Source organism: Plasmopara halstedii (assembly GCF_900000015.1).
Source record: "Plasmopara halstedii genome assembly, contig: Scaffold_3120, whole genome shotgun sequence".
Lineage (NCBI taxonomy): Eukaryota > Oomycota > Peronosporomycetes > Peronosporales > Peronosporaceae > Plasmopara > Plasmopara halstedii.
In genome coordinates, this window is record NW_020190023.1 from 775,880 (window position 1) to 791,560 (window position 15,681).

General features: G+C 43.0%; 3 protein-coding genes across 3 annotated transcripts in view; 1 reads left to right on the forward strand and 2 right to left on the reverse strand.

Moving 5' to 3' along the window:
- The window catches only part of PHALS_07691 (retrotransposon ty1-copia subclass), a gene marked incomplete at both ends in the record, with an annotated part of 3,636 nt that extends 506 nt beyond the window's left edge, over window positions 1-3,130 (forward strand). Inside the window, 2 exons of the mRNA XM_024721202.1 lie at window positions 2,965-3,000; window positions 3,119-3,130. Of these exons, the coding sequence (XP_024586325.1) occupies window positions 2,965-3,000; window positions 3,119-3,130 (48 nt within the window). The remainder of the gene's footprint in view (window positions 1-2,964; window positions 3,001-3,118) is intronic.
- Window positions 3,131-3,512: 382 nt separating this feature from the next.
- PHALS_07692 (uncharacterized protein) lies at window positions 3,513-4,409 on the reverse strand (the record flags this gene model as incomplete). Its single annotated transcript, XM_024721203.1, has 1 exon — window positions 3,513-4,409. One exon carries the CDS (start codon window positions 4,407-4,409, stop codon window positions 3,513-3,515), a length of 897 nt encoding a protein of 298 aa, XP_024586326.1.
- Window positions 4,410-8,902: 4,493 nt separating this feature from the next.
- Window positions 8,903-9,279, reverse strand: PHALS_07693 (uncharacterized protein; the record flags this gene model as incomplete). The annotated part of the gene is made up of 3 exons (XM_024721204.1): window positions 8,903-9,088; window positions 9,175-9,227; window positions 9,264-9,279. The coding sequence occupies 3 exons, from the start codon at window positions 9,277-9,279 to the stop codon at window positions 8,903-8,905; spliced, it is 255 nt and encodes an 84-aa protein (XP_024586327.1).
- Window positions 9,280-15,681: the final 6,402 nt, after the last annotated feature.

Here is a 15,681-nt window from a genome sequence, read left to right on the forward strand (position 1 = left end):
AACGACTGCGGTCACGAGCGGTGATCGAGAGACCGTATTGCACGATATGTTTCGTCTGAAACGAAGTCTTACAGGCACCAGCTTTACAAGGGCGCTTTGCTGCGGGCTCAGACATCTTGATGGATGCACAAAAATACAGCAAATCAGCACGGAAGTGACTACCTAGTATGGCGAAACGGCGTGACGGAGATAAGAATAATTTTTTTTTTTAAAAAACGGAACATTTAAAAAAACCAATCACGAAATATACGGATTCTATTTATAGATTGCCGTATTTAGAGAGGCCTGGCTATAAGTGATAACATCCAATCTTTATAAATCGCAAATGAATGTTCGAGGGGCAGATGTACATTGAACTTGTGAATGGCATACATTAGGGCAAATAGACAATTGTCTTGAAATATGTAGTTTGTTTTTGTCACTTAAAAATGGCGTAACTCTAACCCAAAGACGCGCTCACGCACATTAGTAACATCTTTGGGGAAAGTGCAACCAATTACAAAGGCCAAAATTGCATATATAACACAAAATTGTCAGTCTAGATCCGAACGGTATGGTCATGGCTTTACATAATTCTGCTTTTTACGCAAGAATTATGTAAAGCCATGACCATACCAACTACGGTTTCTCATCGATTCATTTAATTTATGGCAGATTGGGTCAGAGCACAGCACAAAAGAGAGACTTCAGCACTTCAAACGTAGACATCGTGATCTCCACAAAATCTCCCGCAGACCCTGCTTTCGAATAAAGCATCCACCACAAATGATTCGATCAGCATCAATGATTTTTTCAAGATTAGCAAATATTTTCTTATAATCGAGCACAGCTCGAAAGTTTTCGGTATAAATGTACACATCCGATACTTATGTTCTGTAGGAATATCGACGAATATATTAGGCGTATGCGTATGTGCGTATGTGCGTATGTGCGTATGTGCGTATGTGCGTATGTGCGTATGGATGAGTTATCGGGGTACGAGGTGGTTAAGCTTCGATGACGCGTCAAACAATTTCTGGGGTATGTCCATCACATTTCGGCCGAAAAATCATCGAAGTATTCATCACAGTGATAGGAATATCACTGATACTGTTGAGGTATTAACGATACCTATTGCCCAGGTCAATAGTATTGTAAAAGAAACGTTCGAGCATACTTCAATTTTTTGAGAAATCATCATTACCGCCTGATAGTGGCTACACTAACCTTTTTACGCATGCACAATTCGCAACTCGCTGTTTGCAATGGCCTTTCAGATGCAATACTCGGTGTTGAGTGAAGAGGTTATTCTACCTGAACAAGCGCGCTTCGTACTTCTAGCGAAGAAAAGCGCTAACTATGTCGCACTATTTATTTGGAAAGAGGCGTTGGTGCTTGATGCAAAAGCTGGTTTTAGGACCTCGTCAATTTTGTGACACACATCGATCCTGATGCCCACTTTTCACTATTTCATGAGTGACAATAAATAATTTTATATACATTGGGTTGATAACCGTCCTAATCCCAAACCTTTCGCTTTTCGAGTGTCCAGTAATGAAGGCATTCGTTCTAATTGTTCAAAGCAGCTTCTTCTCCGGTAATAACTGTAATAACTTTGTGATTTTATCGGCTAGCAACTCCGTGCATACATGTAAAGCGATAATCTTTTAAACTCTTTAGAAGCTTCTAGAAGAAAAATGATGAGGCACAACTTACCACTCATCAACTTCCAAAGAGTAACCATCTACAAGTGCCACAATTCCGAGAGGCTTCAGTGTACCGCTCGGTACGCGCATTACTTAGTGTCGCTGACTCAGCTATACTATCACACAATGACAATGATGAGCCATTTGTGTTAACATCAGGGTCTAGCTATCTTAGACGCAGCTCACAGTCACTTTTATTAAGAGGGGGTTGTCCAGGAGACCGCAACATTGATCGAATCCGATGAAAAAATGGATTCCGCAAGATATATTAAGGTTTCATGCCGGCCGACCCAGCGAAAGAAGCCTATGGTCACCTCAGCTTGCTCAAAAAAAGTTTCGATCGTATGAATCCCGAAGACCACAGCAGATCTTGTTCCAGCCGAGATCTGCGTAGATGAATGCGAAGATGTTCGCTAGTTGATGTCGACACACTTGTGACCTTGACGTACAGAATCGAATCTCAAGACTAATCTTGCCTGCCGCGCAACGCCCAAGACTCGTAGCAATAATGCTGCTAATTACCCTGACAGATCCGTGACCGCAACAAACCTGTCGCAGAGTCGTGCCCGTGCCAAAAAGTACTTTTGTACTTTTGTGCTCGAGCAATGGCGGTCTTACGACTTGATTGAGCTCCACTAGTAGAGTAAGCCCCACTAATAGAGTAAGCGATGACAACCTACTGATAGTCGATGCGTGGCTCTTTCCGGTCCAGCCAGACCATATCTAGAACGAGTATCTTAGTCTACGACAAATAGTGTTTTACGAAATCAAAGTATTGAAACTTCATTAAATAGATTCGGACGAACTTTCAACGCTGTATATAGTGAATTTTTTATCCGGACTCGTCATTCTTTGTTTCTCCAAATTTTCCCTGCTGATTCTGACTCTCGTTGTGCGTATATCGTATCTGCATTACCTATCTAGACTTATCAGATCTATTCAACGCCCCCAAAGCCCGGAATGCTGATGTTATCAAAACAATGCTGTGAGCCTCACTCTCTATTTAGTGAAGAGGCAGATATATAAACACGGCTTCATAGCCCCAATGAACAGGCTAGGTCCATCATATTGGCGACAGTGGCTTACATGTTGTCGTGTACCTTGCACAAATGAAGAATTGTTTTCAAACATTATAAGGATGGGTTCACGAGTGCCTAGAGTGCCGAATTGAGACGCTCAAAATCAATAGTATATATTCAGAATGGAAGTTTCTCCAAAGAACGGTAACACATGTTTTTATGTCTAAGTATCATAACATTCATCCGTAAGCACTTATTAGGGTAGTCTGCGGGACAAAACGGAATGTCAAACTAGGGTAAGTTTCATTGTAGTCGACGACTTATGCAACAATGTCTAATGGAGTTAGCATAGTAGCAAGTGGCAAACAAACGCGGTGAAGGACAAGGCTAATGCATTGGAATGTGACTCCATAGGTTAAGGCTTGATTTCATGGTAGCGGGTCAAGGCATGCTTGGAGTAGAGAGGGGCTCGAAATGTGATATATCTTACACTAACCGCCCCGAACGCGGTGGCGCTTGGTTACGGTATCAAGTTTATTGTGAGCGCTAAGAAATTATCCATTTAACACCACCTTGTTACTTTTTTTCGCCGATCCGTCACAAAACTCCGCCAAAAACGCAGATCAAGTACGATAAAGAACACTTTTATTATATTTTTTGCCTTGACCAAACAATCGAACGTTAATTGCGAGGCGAGTACATGCTAATTCGTATAATGGAAAAATGCCAAGAAAATGCCCTTGGAACTGTGCGATCCGACCTCATCATGCCCTTTGGTGTTATTACAACAAATTTCACGCACGCTCACTCAGTCCAGCCCATTTCGCTGTTGCCCTGCGGCAATTTGAGCCACAAGCGTGGTCATAACCTGTACGAACTGTTCGTTTCTGCGTCGATCCTCTGCGCGCTCCTCCTGGTAATGCAGTCGCTGCTCACGCAGTTCATCTTGCCAGCGCTGACGTTCCAGTCGACGTTCTTCGCGTTCTTGATCCCGTTCCAAGTCCCGTTGATGCTGAGATTCAAGCAAAACGAGGAGCACAGTCTGCGCTAGATCCTGGCTAGACGTGGGCTCACCGCTTTCAATCTGCAAACGCATCCGACGCAATTGATCACTGGCGACCGGCCAGCGACTTATTGCTGCCTGCCATGCATCTGCCGTTTCATTAGTCACGGGCACGCTTTGGGTTAGCGTCTGCCGCAGTTCGTGCTCGCTTACCGTCACTGTTGTTTCAGGCAACGATTGAGAATGCGTAACCGAATGGGAAGTGATCATGTTGACCTCATCAAGATCTGTATGCACTTCCTGAACGCCAACCTCGGCCTCCGTGTCTGCCACAAGGTCGTCGCCAAGCACGCGAGTAGAGGTAGCGAGCCCACGTCGCTGGCCACGCATTTCTTCGCGAACCTTCTTTGCCATTGCAGCAATACGCGCGTGCTTAGCCTTTGTAGAGGTGTCAATTCTGGCGCGGTAGAGCTTGGCAAACTTGCGCTTGAGTGACCCAGCAGTTCTCTTGTGACCAGGAAACTGCATGTTGTGCAGCTCAGCGATCGTATCCCATCCTTCTTGCCAGCGCTCGCGCACCTCCTGAAGAAGACCCTCGGTTTCCTGCACAGAGAATCCGTCACCGCGTTTCGAGTAGCCGCGCGTGGGGGCCAGCTTACCATCATCAGTTGATTGCTGTTCATTAGTTAGGGATGGCTCCATTTTTTGGGAGGGAACTACCAAATGGGAAGGCTAAATGGGACGGTAAATGGTATCTCTTGGAATTATTAGATTAGTTTTACCATGGCAAAATTTTGCTTCATATCAATCGCTTCCCCAGTTATTGTTTTTTCCATTTTAAGAGAAACTACAATCGTCCTTTGGATAACTAATAAATGCGTGGATAAAACAACTATGCGTTAGTCAAGGTTATTAGTTATTTGAGCACTTTTGGGCTTGGATTTATTTGGCCACATCCAAATAAGCTTGGTGAAACAAAGTTTTATTAGTTATACAAGTTTATGAGCTACCAGGATTATCTGAGGGACGTTTGTATAATGAGTATTGGTTTTCGTGCAATCTCAACCGCAAATATTCGAGACTTGAAGGGATGCATCCAAATTGTCAGATTAGTAATATCAGCCTCGGGCTTTGTTCTGTATCACATCAGCATGAGAATGACATAAAAAGTTCTTACGAGAAATAAATTCGTGGAACACGGAAATGATACGACGATACAAAAGGAATGAGATTGTCTATTGATAACTTACAGTTTAGGACAATTGTATACAACACTGCACGGGGTTACAATTTTGAGTATTCATAAATACCGAAGTATGTATTAGGATGATGAAATAGGGATCTGGCGTACGTAAGCAGCACGTCTGACGATAAAGATAATTTTATTTTGAGAAATAGTAAAACGTACAAACAGGACTACTAAAATAGCATTAGCTCGAAAAATAGTTTACTATAGAATAACACATTAACAGCTTTCGGGCAGGAGCTTAGGAATCCAAAGTCTGTGCGTTCGTTAATGCGGACTGTAGAGTCAAAGCTTCTTTTTTACAAGGTGCCAAAAACCCCGTTACACTTTGTAGCGCTTGTAGACAGTCCTACAACCAGTTCAAGAAAGGATTGATTCCTCTCCGAGGATGAAACATGAAATGTTCGACTGGGACAACTCTACCAACTTAATGAGCTTATGTCCATCGTTGGTCCCGACTGAAAATAGGTACTGGTATTTCCGGGGCAAGATGTGGAAGTAACGTGTCTAAAAGCGCTCAGAAACTTTTTGAATGTGCAATTGAGTGCAATTTGTAAGATATCATACTCATAACTACGGTTCATTGAATTATCGGTGAAAAGATTTATAAAAAAAATATATTAGCACATCCAGGTGCGCCCAAACGGTGACGAACGGAAATCATTAACTGTGGGCCGCTAATTTCGAGGACAACGTGGTTGTCCTGCACTTTGCACACAGGAAGTTTTGACTATCAGAGGTTGGTTCCGTGTGCTTCTACAAGGACTGCCCCCGAAGCTAATGCATACTGTTTGCTTGGTCATTTTAGAGTGCATATGTAATATCTGAAAAAACCGAAAATATTCGTTTTACGATCTTTTATAATATAAAATATTTGTTATGATGTGCGGCTAGCAGCCACACGTATGCACCGGGTCCCTTCTTTTTGGAGTTTCATCGTCTTCATAGATAGCGATATTCTCGTAATTAAGAATATTCACAATCCCACAAAGTGAGATTTGAATTTGTACAATTGTGCCATATTGTATTGAATAAAATCGTTCGAAATGTCAAGAGACAAGTATACAAAATTGTGAAGCCTTTAGAAACTCTCTCACTATGATGTGAATCACGCTGGAACTCATACTTATTTCGAAGACACTGCGCAACAATTTCAGCTCCACGGGAAAGTAATGGTCTGAAGTGGCACCTACCTTTGCTCTTTGCTTGTCACGCAGCGGCATTGGGAGTCTGTTCCTCTTTGCATTCTTGGACAGAAAGTCCGCTACCTTGCAACAAAATAATTGGCTTAACGAGCCTTCTTTCAAAACACGGTCTTCTAACCGATGCGCTTTAACCATTTGGTGGGGAAGCCGAGGTGCTTTCCGTTGAAAACGGCTCAAATAATTCCGACCAAAAACCTTCGCTCTAGCCCAGCGATACAAGAATTGTTTGCCCAGGTGTGGAGATCTTACTGAGTTTATACTCTCCGATGTAAGGCTTACTTACTCCAAGCCCATTTTCAACAGCGGCAAGTGTTTATTGAGGCAGACTTGGCACAGCTGCAAAGGATAGTAAAGACAATGGTCTTTTTGCGCCATAACCCGTTGCATTCCCCAACGGAATTTTATAAAAAATTGTTACATGACTTCGGATAGACCACGTAGAATATAAAATATGTCAGCGTGCCATTGGTGCGTTTAAGCGTATAACTCGAACCCGTATTGGTTTGACCGTGAACGGTTCAATGCAACGCACCCGCAACTTAGTCCGCTGACACTGCATGTGTAGCTAGGCCGATTATATTCAGCGAAACCTTGTGCAGCGACATATTCATTTGTGATCTGTGACAACAGCTCGCGTATGTTATTTGACAACCCGCCAGCGATACGGTACATTGGGGAGCACGATATTCAGTCGTTCTTTTTCGTCCTGAAAGATATACACTGTAGAGACCGCGATACACAGTCGCTCTACTTCATCTCATCTAGAGCCCTCGACTCACTGTCGCTTTGCCTTTCGAGCTCTGCTCAGCGCCCCCCGCAATACCATTGCTATCAATTTCGGAAAAGTGCATGTTCTGTACGGAAACTATTGCAACTTTATGCTCGGACTAAAACGCTTCTGTTTCGTGGTCACGCTGGATTTAAAACTCGCTAAAGGATTTCCAGAATAAAAGTGCGTGACACCTAAACGTTTGACTTTCAGTGTACCTATATGTTCTGGCGTTCCAGCCACACCTAGATTGAATCGTGCATCGAGTATTGTTCCAAGACGAGACAAGTTCACGCTGTCAAAGTCTACTCGCTGATTCGAAACTAAGACATCACCTCTGAAAGTTTTTATCACAAGACGTAAAGTATCGATGCCTTCGCGTACTGTCTACTGATTTTCAGAAGCGCAGTTGTACGTAATAGCCCGACGATCCCAGATATTTTAGGACTTATCACGGCTCTAAATAGCCGAAGACGTTGGTGGAAAAGAAATTAAGACGCACCCGATTTGTCTGTTATGTGACGTGAGAACTCGCAACATCTATTGCGAACACGTTTTGAATGTCGAAGCCGCCTATTTTACCAAGATAGCGCACTCAAGTGCACATTCGATTGAGGACTGGTCTTTGTTTTAAAAGGGGGCACACCATATATTTGCTTAATGGAAAGTAAGTAGCCCGGCTGTTTATCAACTGAGAAGAACGAATAGAGCAGCCGTAACACCAGCTGATCCAATACTAGAAATCAATGTGTATCGTAACGATATTAAGGAGCTGTAAGGCACTTGAACGGTACTGTAATTAAGGTGGTAAGAGAGTGAGTAGTTTACATTTGCAAAGCAAAAGTTGTAGTCGTGAGCTATCGTTCCTTCGTTCCTATGTTTACAATAATTGCGTACTGTAGATATATCGGGATTACACTTACCCTGGTAACAGGGGTGTATGTCACACGAGATGGGCATGCTGTGACTGCACCCAAATAAGAATACGGTACGTGGCTGGGTAGCCAGTAGTTGTGCATGTATTTAGATTTTACTATACATATATAGGAAGATCTATACATTTAAAATCAGGCGGCTTTGCAGCAGATAAAACAAATAAATACAGTTTACACTTTGAACAGAAGAGTTTATTAGCCTTGGGTTAACGTTCTAACTACTCTTGGATGTAGCGGGATGCGATCCCCTATACTCGTACTGGTTCTTGAGAAGAAAGCATGGTCGGTGACCTAAATTATACTTCCTCTAAGCGCAAAGCTACGGCAGCCCTGCTGCTGTATATATTTGGCTAGTCAGTACACTAAAATGGTGAGATCGTGGTTGGGGGCGCTGCTAAAGTTAGACAAGTCCTGGTAAATCTCGAGTATCAGTTCTCATTGGTCAATTGCAATCAACTACGGTGATGAAAAAGCCCACGCGATTGGAATTTACCGATGAAACCAATGCGCAATCCGCGGCCTTGGCTCAGGTTTGCGAATCACAAATAATAATATACAAAACAACAAACTACACTTGGACTTTACCAGATGGGCAAATGTTTGTCGAAACATCATTTTGAATAAAATTTTTGGTGGGCCAGCAGTAAAAGGGCATTATGTACATGTAATCTTTGTAGTTGTAGATTCGACCAACTTTGGATGTTTACTTCTATTACCATTGTCCTAACGGCAGAGTGACAAATTGACTGAGTGAGCCAATTTCTATTATATTTTGCGCTTTACTTGTCGCGCGATTCAGACGGCTTTAAAGCTGATAGTTTAATAGCGAAAAGCAAAATTATATTTCTCAATATTAAGGCGACACGGACAGAGCATTTCTGCTGCATGGTGGTACTTGGGCTTTGCACCGACCTCAACACAATAAAGCGGACCATAAGGATTTATAATATACCGTGGCTTTTGGTGGAAGTAGGTCAATAGTCACACTTTAAATTTTTCCTCTACGCAATCATGCTACCGCCAGTTTTTCGTTGCGGAGTTCATTGAGACACAGAGCAACAATTACAGAACCCCCGAAGCAAATCTGATGACGTCATTTCACTAGCTCGTTGGCCAGTCGCCACTTCATCAAGACCAATCTTATTAAATACGCTCAAGAAGGTTGGAAGGTACCTCTGACCTTCCAGACTATTTGCATGCAAGTCACAGCGGGTGATATTGCCACACTAGCCTCACAAAACATGAAGATGTATGATGTACGGTCTAGCATACTTGACAAAACATCGAACTGTACAGCAGATTATATCCAAACCTGGATCGGAAGCGACAGTCCTTCTACTAGTGCAGGACTTCTGGATACACTCTCTAGCAGGCAATCAGACCATCGTTACTGCCACCGACCACCACGACACTGCATGCCCTATCCCCGGGGGCAATCAGCTAGACAACCTCAGGGGAATTGACGCTAGCAGTGCCTTGATGGCTGAGCCACCAATAACTCAAGTCGGATAAAGCTTTCAATTCATTGACGCTTGGGTAGGGAACACTGGATTTTGGACAAGCAGATGCGCAAGCTATACAACAAACGGATGACCATATCCGAATATGCACTGTAGAAAAAAGGGAGCTGTTCACAACAGTCCATCAATCAGAACGTATACGCTTGTGCGACAAGAAAGCGACTCCTAACGTGAAGAAGAATAGCAGTTGTCCCAATGTGGAGAAGGAAGTACAGTCCTGACATAGAGGGAAAAGTGCAGTCCCGAATTTAAATGGGAAAAGGGCTGAAAGGTGAATCTAAAACTGAACAGAAAGGAGGCAATGATTTCTAGAGCTATATGCAAAACATCCCAGGAGCCCCTAGAGATTAACTGCTAATAATGTGTTTCTATAAATCTGAATGATAAAGGAAGTGTGTACTGAAGCTGTATCTCAGCTTGAACTTTTACATGATCGTGGGTAAATAGAGCTTGGACTTCAAAAAGCTTGATTTTTTGCGGAAGGCTACTGGCAGAAGTGACTGGCAACTTCAAAGACAGAGACGCGCCGGTATTGCCACCGGTGTAAACCCCCACCATGTAATTCATTTGTGATGAGTTTTACAATGCCCGCAAAGATATATTTATGCGCAAAGATACATAAATGTATCTTTGCGGGCATGTACCTTTGTGTGATGGCTAAGCGTAAATCATTATATAATTTTTCCATTGAGTCAGAAGTTCTTAGATTTTCTGAGCAGACGGTTTGAATCAATAACCTATTTGATCGGTTTTGAAGCAATTAAGAGAACAAGCCAGCTTTGAAGACCATTTTGCCTAAGCGTCAATGAACGATCCCGGTACTCTTTGACTTCCCCCCGGGATGGAAAATGAAGTTTATATTAAATGTTTCTTTCGTTTGCTGGTGTTTGATCTACAATGTATTGATTTGACCAAGCCCGTCGCAGCCAAACAGGACCTTTAAAAAGCGTTTATTTGTCTTCAAAACAAGAAAAAGTTAGTGCGGCTGCTTCACCTAAATGGCGCTGACAGAGCTCCCAATCACAATTGTGCAAAATTCAGCTCTGATTGTTTTCACGCTCAATCCCGCCTTAGCTACTGGACTTTTGAGAAGAGCGGTTGCGAAGATTGTCGATCACGAAGAATGACAAGTCATTATCGTGGAAAGAAGCAGTAGAATTATCAACAGTTCTACAGAGCTCAGTCGCAAGTACTCACGGACCTGCCACCCACTTATACATGTGTAGCCAAGAAGCATTTTCTTACGTCGGAGATGATTTCTCTAAAGGCTGTCATGGTACCCATATATAAGATAAGATGACGCAAACCTTCATAATTAGGAACAACAACTTTTCGTGTATATCCGGGTTCAGCCACATCGTACAGCAAACCATCATGCACTCTAAAACGGTGAACACGCCATCTTGTGCAAGACGGAAGACCTTGCAGTGCTTTGTCGGAGAGATTTGAAGTTCCTCAATAAGTTTAGACATTTCGCAACAGGTTTGCACCCTCCAACAATTTCCACGCGCAACATAGTCGTAGCTTGCATGCAAATCGTCTGAACATCTTTTTATAGTCGACACGCTTTGCTGCAATTTTGCTCCTTGACTTTGGATCATAGTTCGGACGTCTTGACAACGGAACGGCTTACATCATCGTCTTGCCTGGCTTGTAGAGTACGACAATATTGTACTTCGCGATAAGGAGGAATCAGCAAGCCATTCTCTGCAGCATATTATAAATCTTTACTTTCGAACATAGCGAGGCATGATCCGTATAGATCGCAAAGCGCGCCATTTTGAGCAAGTACTCACGGAATTTGACCAAAGCGTACTTATCCAAAGAGGCTTTTATCATGAGCTTGCTAGCTTCCTTTCGCGTGTCAGAGTTGTCGGGAACGAAACAACCCTCATAACTGATCTACATCAAATCACAACGGAGCTATAGTCACATGCATCGCTGACCACATAGAAAGACTTATCGTGATTTGCGATGGCAAAGAAAGAAGCATATCACAAGCTCTTTTTTAAATCAGCAAATACCGCCTGATAATCTTCAGACCATTCCCACTCTATATTCTTCTTGGATAGAATCGTGAAGGGTTGTACATACGCTCCATAGTTGCGTTTGTATTTCTACAAGTAGTTACCAAGCCCGACCATTGTATCAGCTGTTTAACATTGTTTCGCACAAACCAATCATTAGAAGCTTTGATTTTCTACGGATCTACATGAGCGCCATTTTAACCCACAAACAACCGAGAACGAAGACCTAAGGTGCAGAGAATTAATTTTTTCGAGTAGCGATGGGTTTATCCTCTCTTTAAACTTCAAGACTTGACTGACATGATCAAGATGAACATTGACATCTGAATTCCCGCCCGTTTTCTAACTATGGGTGAATATATCGCCAAGGCAACTCGGTACAAGCTTTCTTGATGGACTTCGGTCGAAAGCAGCAGGGGTTATTTAACCCTTGTTGTATCACTTACCATTTCCACATCATAACACTAGGGGTACTGACTGCAGTCAGTGTTATATCATTATCGTCCATTCGTATCTGATAGAATTATCTTTAAGATTGAAAGCAGAGAACTATTAATGCCAACCATTCTATCAAAGATTGAATCCATACGTAGCGTCATTAAGCTTATTGAAAACAAGAATAATGTTCCATTTTAAAAGTTGCCTTTTTTACACAAAAGGTAGGGCTATGATGTGGATACTTGATCTACCTGCCTAATTTCGCTGGGCAAACAATCGTCGATTCGATGGCTTGTTTTTTTGATAAAGGCTACTGCCGTGTGATTCAATACTTCGTACAAAAACATATGTCAATTATATGACGAATGTCGCGTCAGATGATATTCGTCCGACACCTTATCGAGGAAAATATCTTAATATCTCTTGATGGAATCGTGTGCAAGATTAGGTACGAGAGCGTCCCATGACTTTTCATCAACCTCTTTTCAGTATCTTGTCATCCAAAACTTCCACCTCAAAATCGATTATCGGCAAAAAATATTCATTTGACTGGAGGATTGTCAATTTTCACGTGACGAATAACATTAAAGTCACATACTTCATTCTTGGCCACAACATTTGCACGCTTACTCGATGTATCTTGTTTTTGGATGCTTCCTTCGTCAATGCAACCTGTACCTTGATCAGGTCACGCAAATTACTTGAAGAAAAGCTCGTATTAGCGATGTTCTTTTTTTCTTGAGATGGGTTTCTCCTCAGTACCACTACCTTACATACTACTATTGCTCATGACTTTCATGTCGATGGCAAAGAATTCAGCTTTTTTGGCGGCTAGCCGCTTCACCTCCGGCTGGTGTCGATTCCTTAGTCTTCGTGACCTTGTCCTATGACCAGGGGGGCATCGCATACCACAATATCACTCGAAAAATATCTGCGACTTCTTCAGCAGATGCATGCGCCGATATTCTTTGTTCATCATCATGCAGCTCAAATTAGCGCTGCAGGAGTTGTTAATAAACCTCTTCATATTAATCCAGTTAATCTCAGGCTGATATCGCTTCAACCATGGCGTACCTAGGATGAAATCAAACTTGACATCGATGTCGAGAAGGATAAAATATTCTTCACCTCATAAATATTTAAACTTCATTGCCAAGCAACTGACTTGCTTTGGTATTCATAGTAAATAATTTCGCTGAGCAAAAGATTATTTGGGCAGGCTAACACGATGCCCAGACACAATCTGTGCTCGAACAAAGTTGTTTAACGCACCAGTGTCAATCAGGCTCGTAGCAATGTTTAAATAAATGTCTACAGAGACTTTTTCGAGAATCAAAGTTGCACTACGGCTGACACTACTATCACTCCTAGGGAAGACTATATTTCCCTCATGCACGTGGAAGTTAGAACTTTATGTATTCATAGCATCCACAGTACTACTCTCCGGCTCAGTCGAGGGGCCTTGCCTCTACTGTTCGTTTCCGTTTCTCTAATCTTGAGTGTATTCGAATTGGTTAAATGTTCGCGAGTAACCAGATGAGCACCCTTTGTCGGTTGCCGTGCGGGCAAAGACACTCTACAGTTCCGAGCAATATGACCCGGCTTTCTACATCGAAAACACTTTCCATCGTTGCGAGGGTACGAAATGTCCATTGGCTTTGTACCATCATATGTAGCAGACCACTGGTGCGCTTGTCTTGGTACGAGGTCACTGTACTTTGCTTGAGTAATGCTGAACTCTTTTTGCATCGCATGGTTGATGACTTCGTCCAGCGTCTAAGGTAGTCACGGAGCAATCGATTCTAGATCGACCCATCATTCAAGCCCACCACATACGTTACAATTTGCGTTGAGCATGAATCACAATTCTCGTTACCTAGGAACGAGATCGCTGTGCATACGAGTGTAGGTCCATTGAACTTGGCGAAGCTTCAACAACTTATCACGGGGGCGAAACCCACTCATGGTAGTTATATTACCTCTTTTAGTAGAACCTGGAAGCGTTCGTACGGCTAATCGCGTACCATACGCCCAACTCTTCTCACGACCCTCGAACAACACTTGCTGCGAAGAGTCTCGCAGTTATCTTGGAGTGATTGTTGTATCCAACTCGACAGATCATGTCCCCACCGCGGTACAAAGAAACATTTTGCTTTAGAGACATCGCTCTGAAAGAGAATTGCGGGTTGTGACGTGCTTTTGATTTTTCATAATATGATAATGCATGAAACTAACAGCCGCGTTTTTCTGATTATCCAGAGAAGATGACTGCAGCAAGCTATTCATAGTAGCATCTCTAGTGACCCTCGAATCTGCTCCAGTGCCGTCCACTCATGTAAACACAGGTGGGGAATTATCTCAGTTGTCAACACCTTAACTTGCGCTACCAATGGACTGAGTGGTACTCTAAATCCCTCCATGTTGCTCGAACAAGATCAAGAGTATGGTTTGGAAAGGAATGTGCAACGTGGATATCAGCCACGTCGTCAGATCAAAATTCAGTGTCGTTTTGCGAGGTGCTACCAGGTGTAGGAGGGTGCTGTTCACAAACGATCCCCGTCGTAAAGGGAGAAGGACAGTCCCGATTTGAGTGATGAAGGACGATTTGCAATTGAATCAAAATGAGGACATGGTTTCTGGGGCCACATGCAAAACATCCCAAGGGCTCCTCAAAACTCGGGGCCACTAAAATGTGATGAATACAATGAAGGATGTAGTGAGGTGGAACCTCAGCTTGAGCTTATACATGATCTTGGGTGCACGGAGCTTACACTTCGAAAAACTTGACTCTGAGCTTTCGCGAAAGTTCCTGGCAAAAGTGACTGGCTCACGCCAACCAAATTCAAAAACAGAGACATGTCAGTCTTGTCAGTCTTGTCATCAGCGAATCCTTAAATAGGCACCTGTATGTTTGTGACTTCCTAAAAGTTGTCACATATGAACGTGGAGACGCCATACTGTAATCCCTTTGATATAAATTCTCACTACGCACGCAGAATCGTCATAGCTTCATGCAATCGTTAATTACAGCCCATAACAACTAGCGGCTTTCCTTCTGCATGACGTTGGTATCAGGATGTACTCTATCGTCATTTCAAAACCTGTAACGATCGGACTTTGCTGTGCGCACCGTGTTTGAAATGTAGAAAATTCGAGTCCAGCAGGTCTTATCTCCGCGCCATTATAGCTCCTTACACTGAATACTACTTTGCGAGAGACGATACTAGAGATATAACGGTGACTACAGCCTCAAGTCATATTGTGTCAGAGCAAGCGAGTAGTAGAATACATAATGCAATTGGAATATATCAAGGACTCACTGACGGCTGCTGATTGTCAACAGAACTTCAGGAGCCGAGCTATAGAAGCATCGTATTCGATGAGCACCTCACATCCGCAAGATTCCAAAGAGCGTGCTCGATACAAGTGCGAGCAAATTCGTTCTTCCAGCAATAGAAAAACAGCCATTTCGGCGGTACAAAAGATCTGAACATGCATCGGCGCTAATTTGGGTTTTTCTGCAGACTTCAACACGATCAAGTGGGTGGCACGCTACCGCCAAACGGTACCCTATGAACGTGAGACGATTCGCTTTGTTTTAAGAAACAACAGTTGTCGCAAACTACAGCACCGTGGGGCGAAAAAAACACTTGAGCACATCCTCTGGGCTTACCCGGGTGCACAAGCCTGTTTGCTGAAGATCATTTGGCACGTAACAGAGCGATAGATGATTGGTTCACAACACAGCCTCATACCTCACAGTGTTAGTAGACAAGCTGCAGCGGGGCTGCCGTAGCTTTGCGCTTTGAGGAAGCGTAAGTTAGGTCACCGACC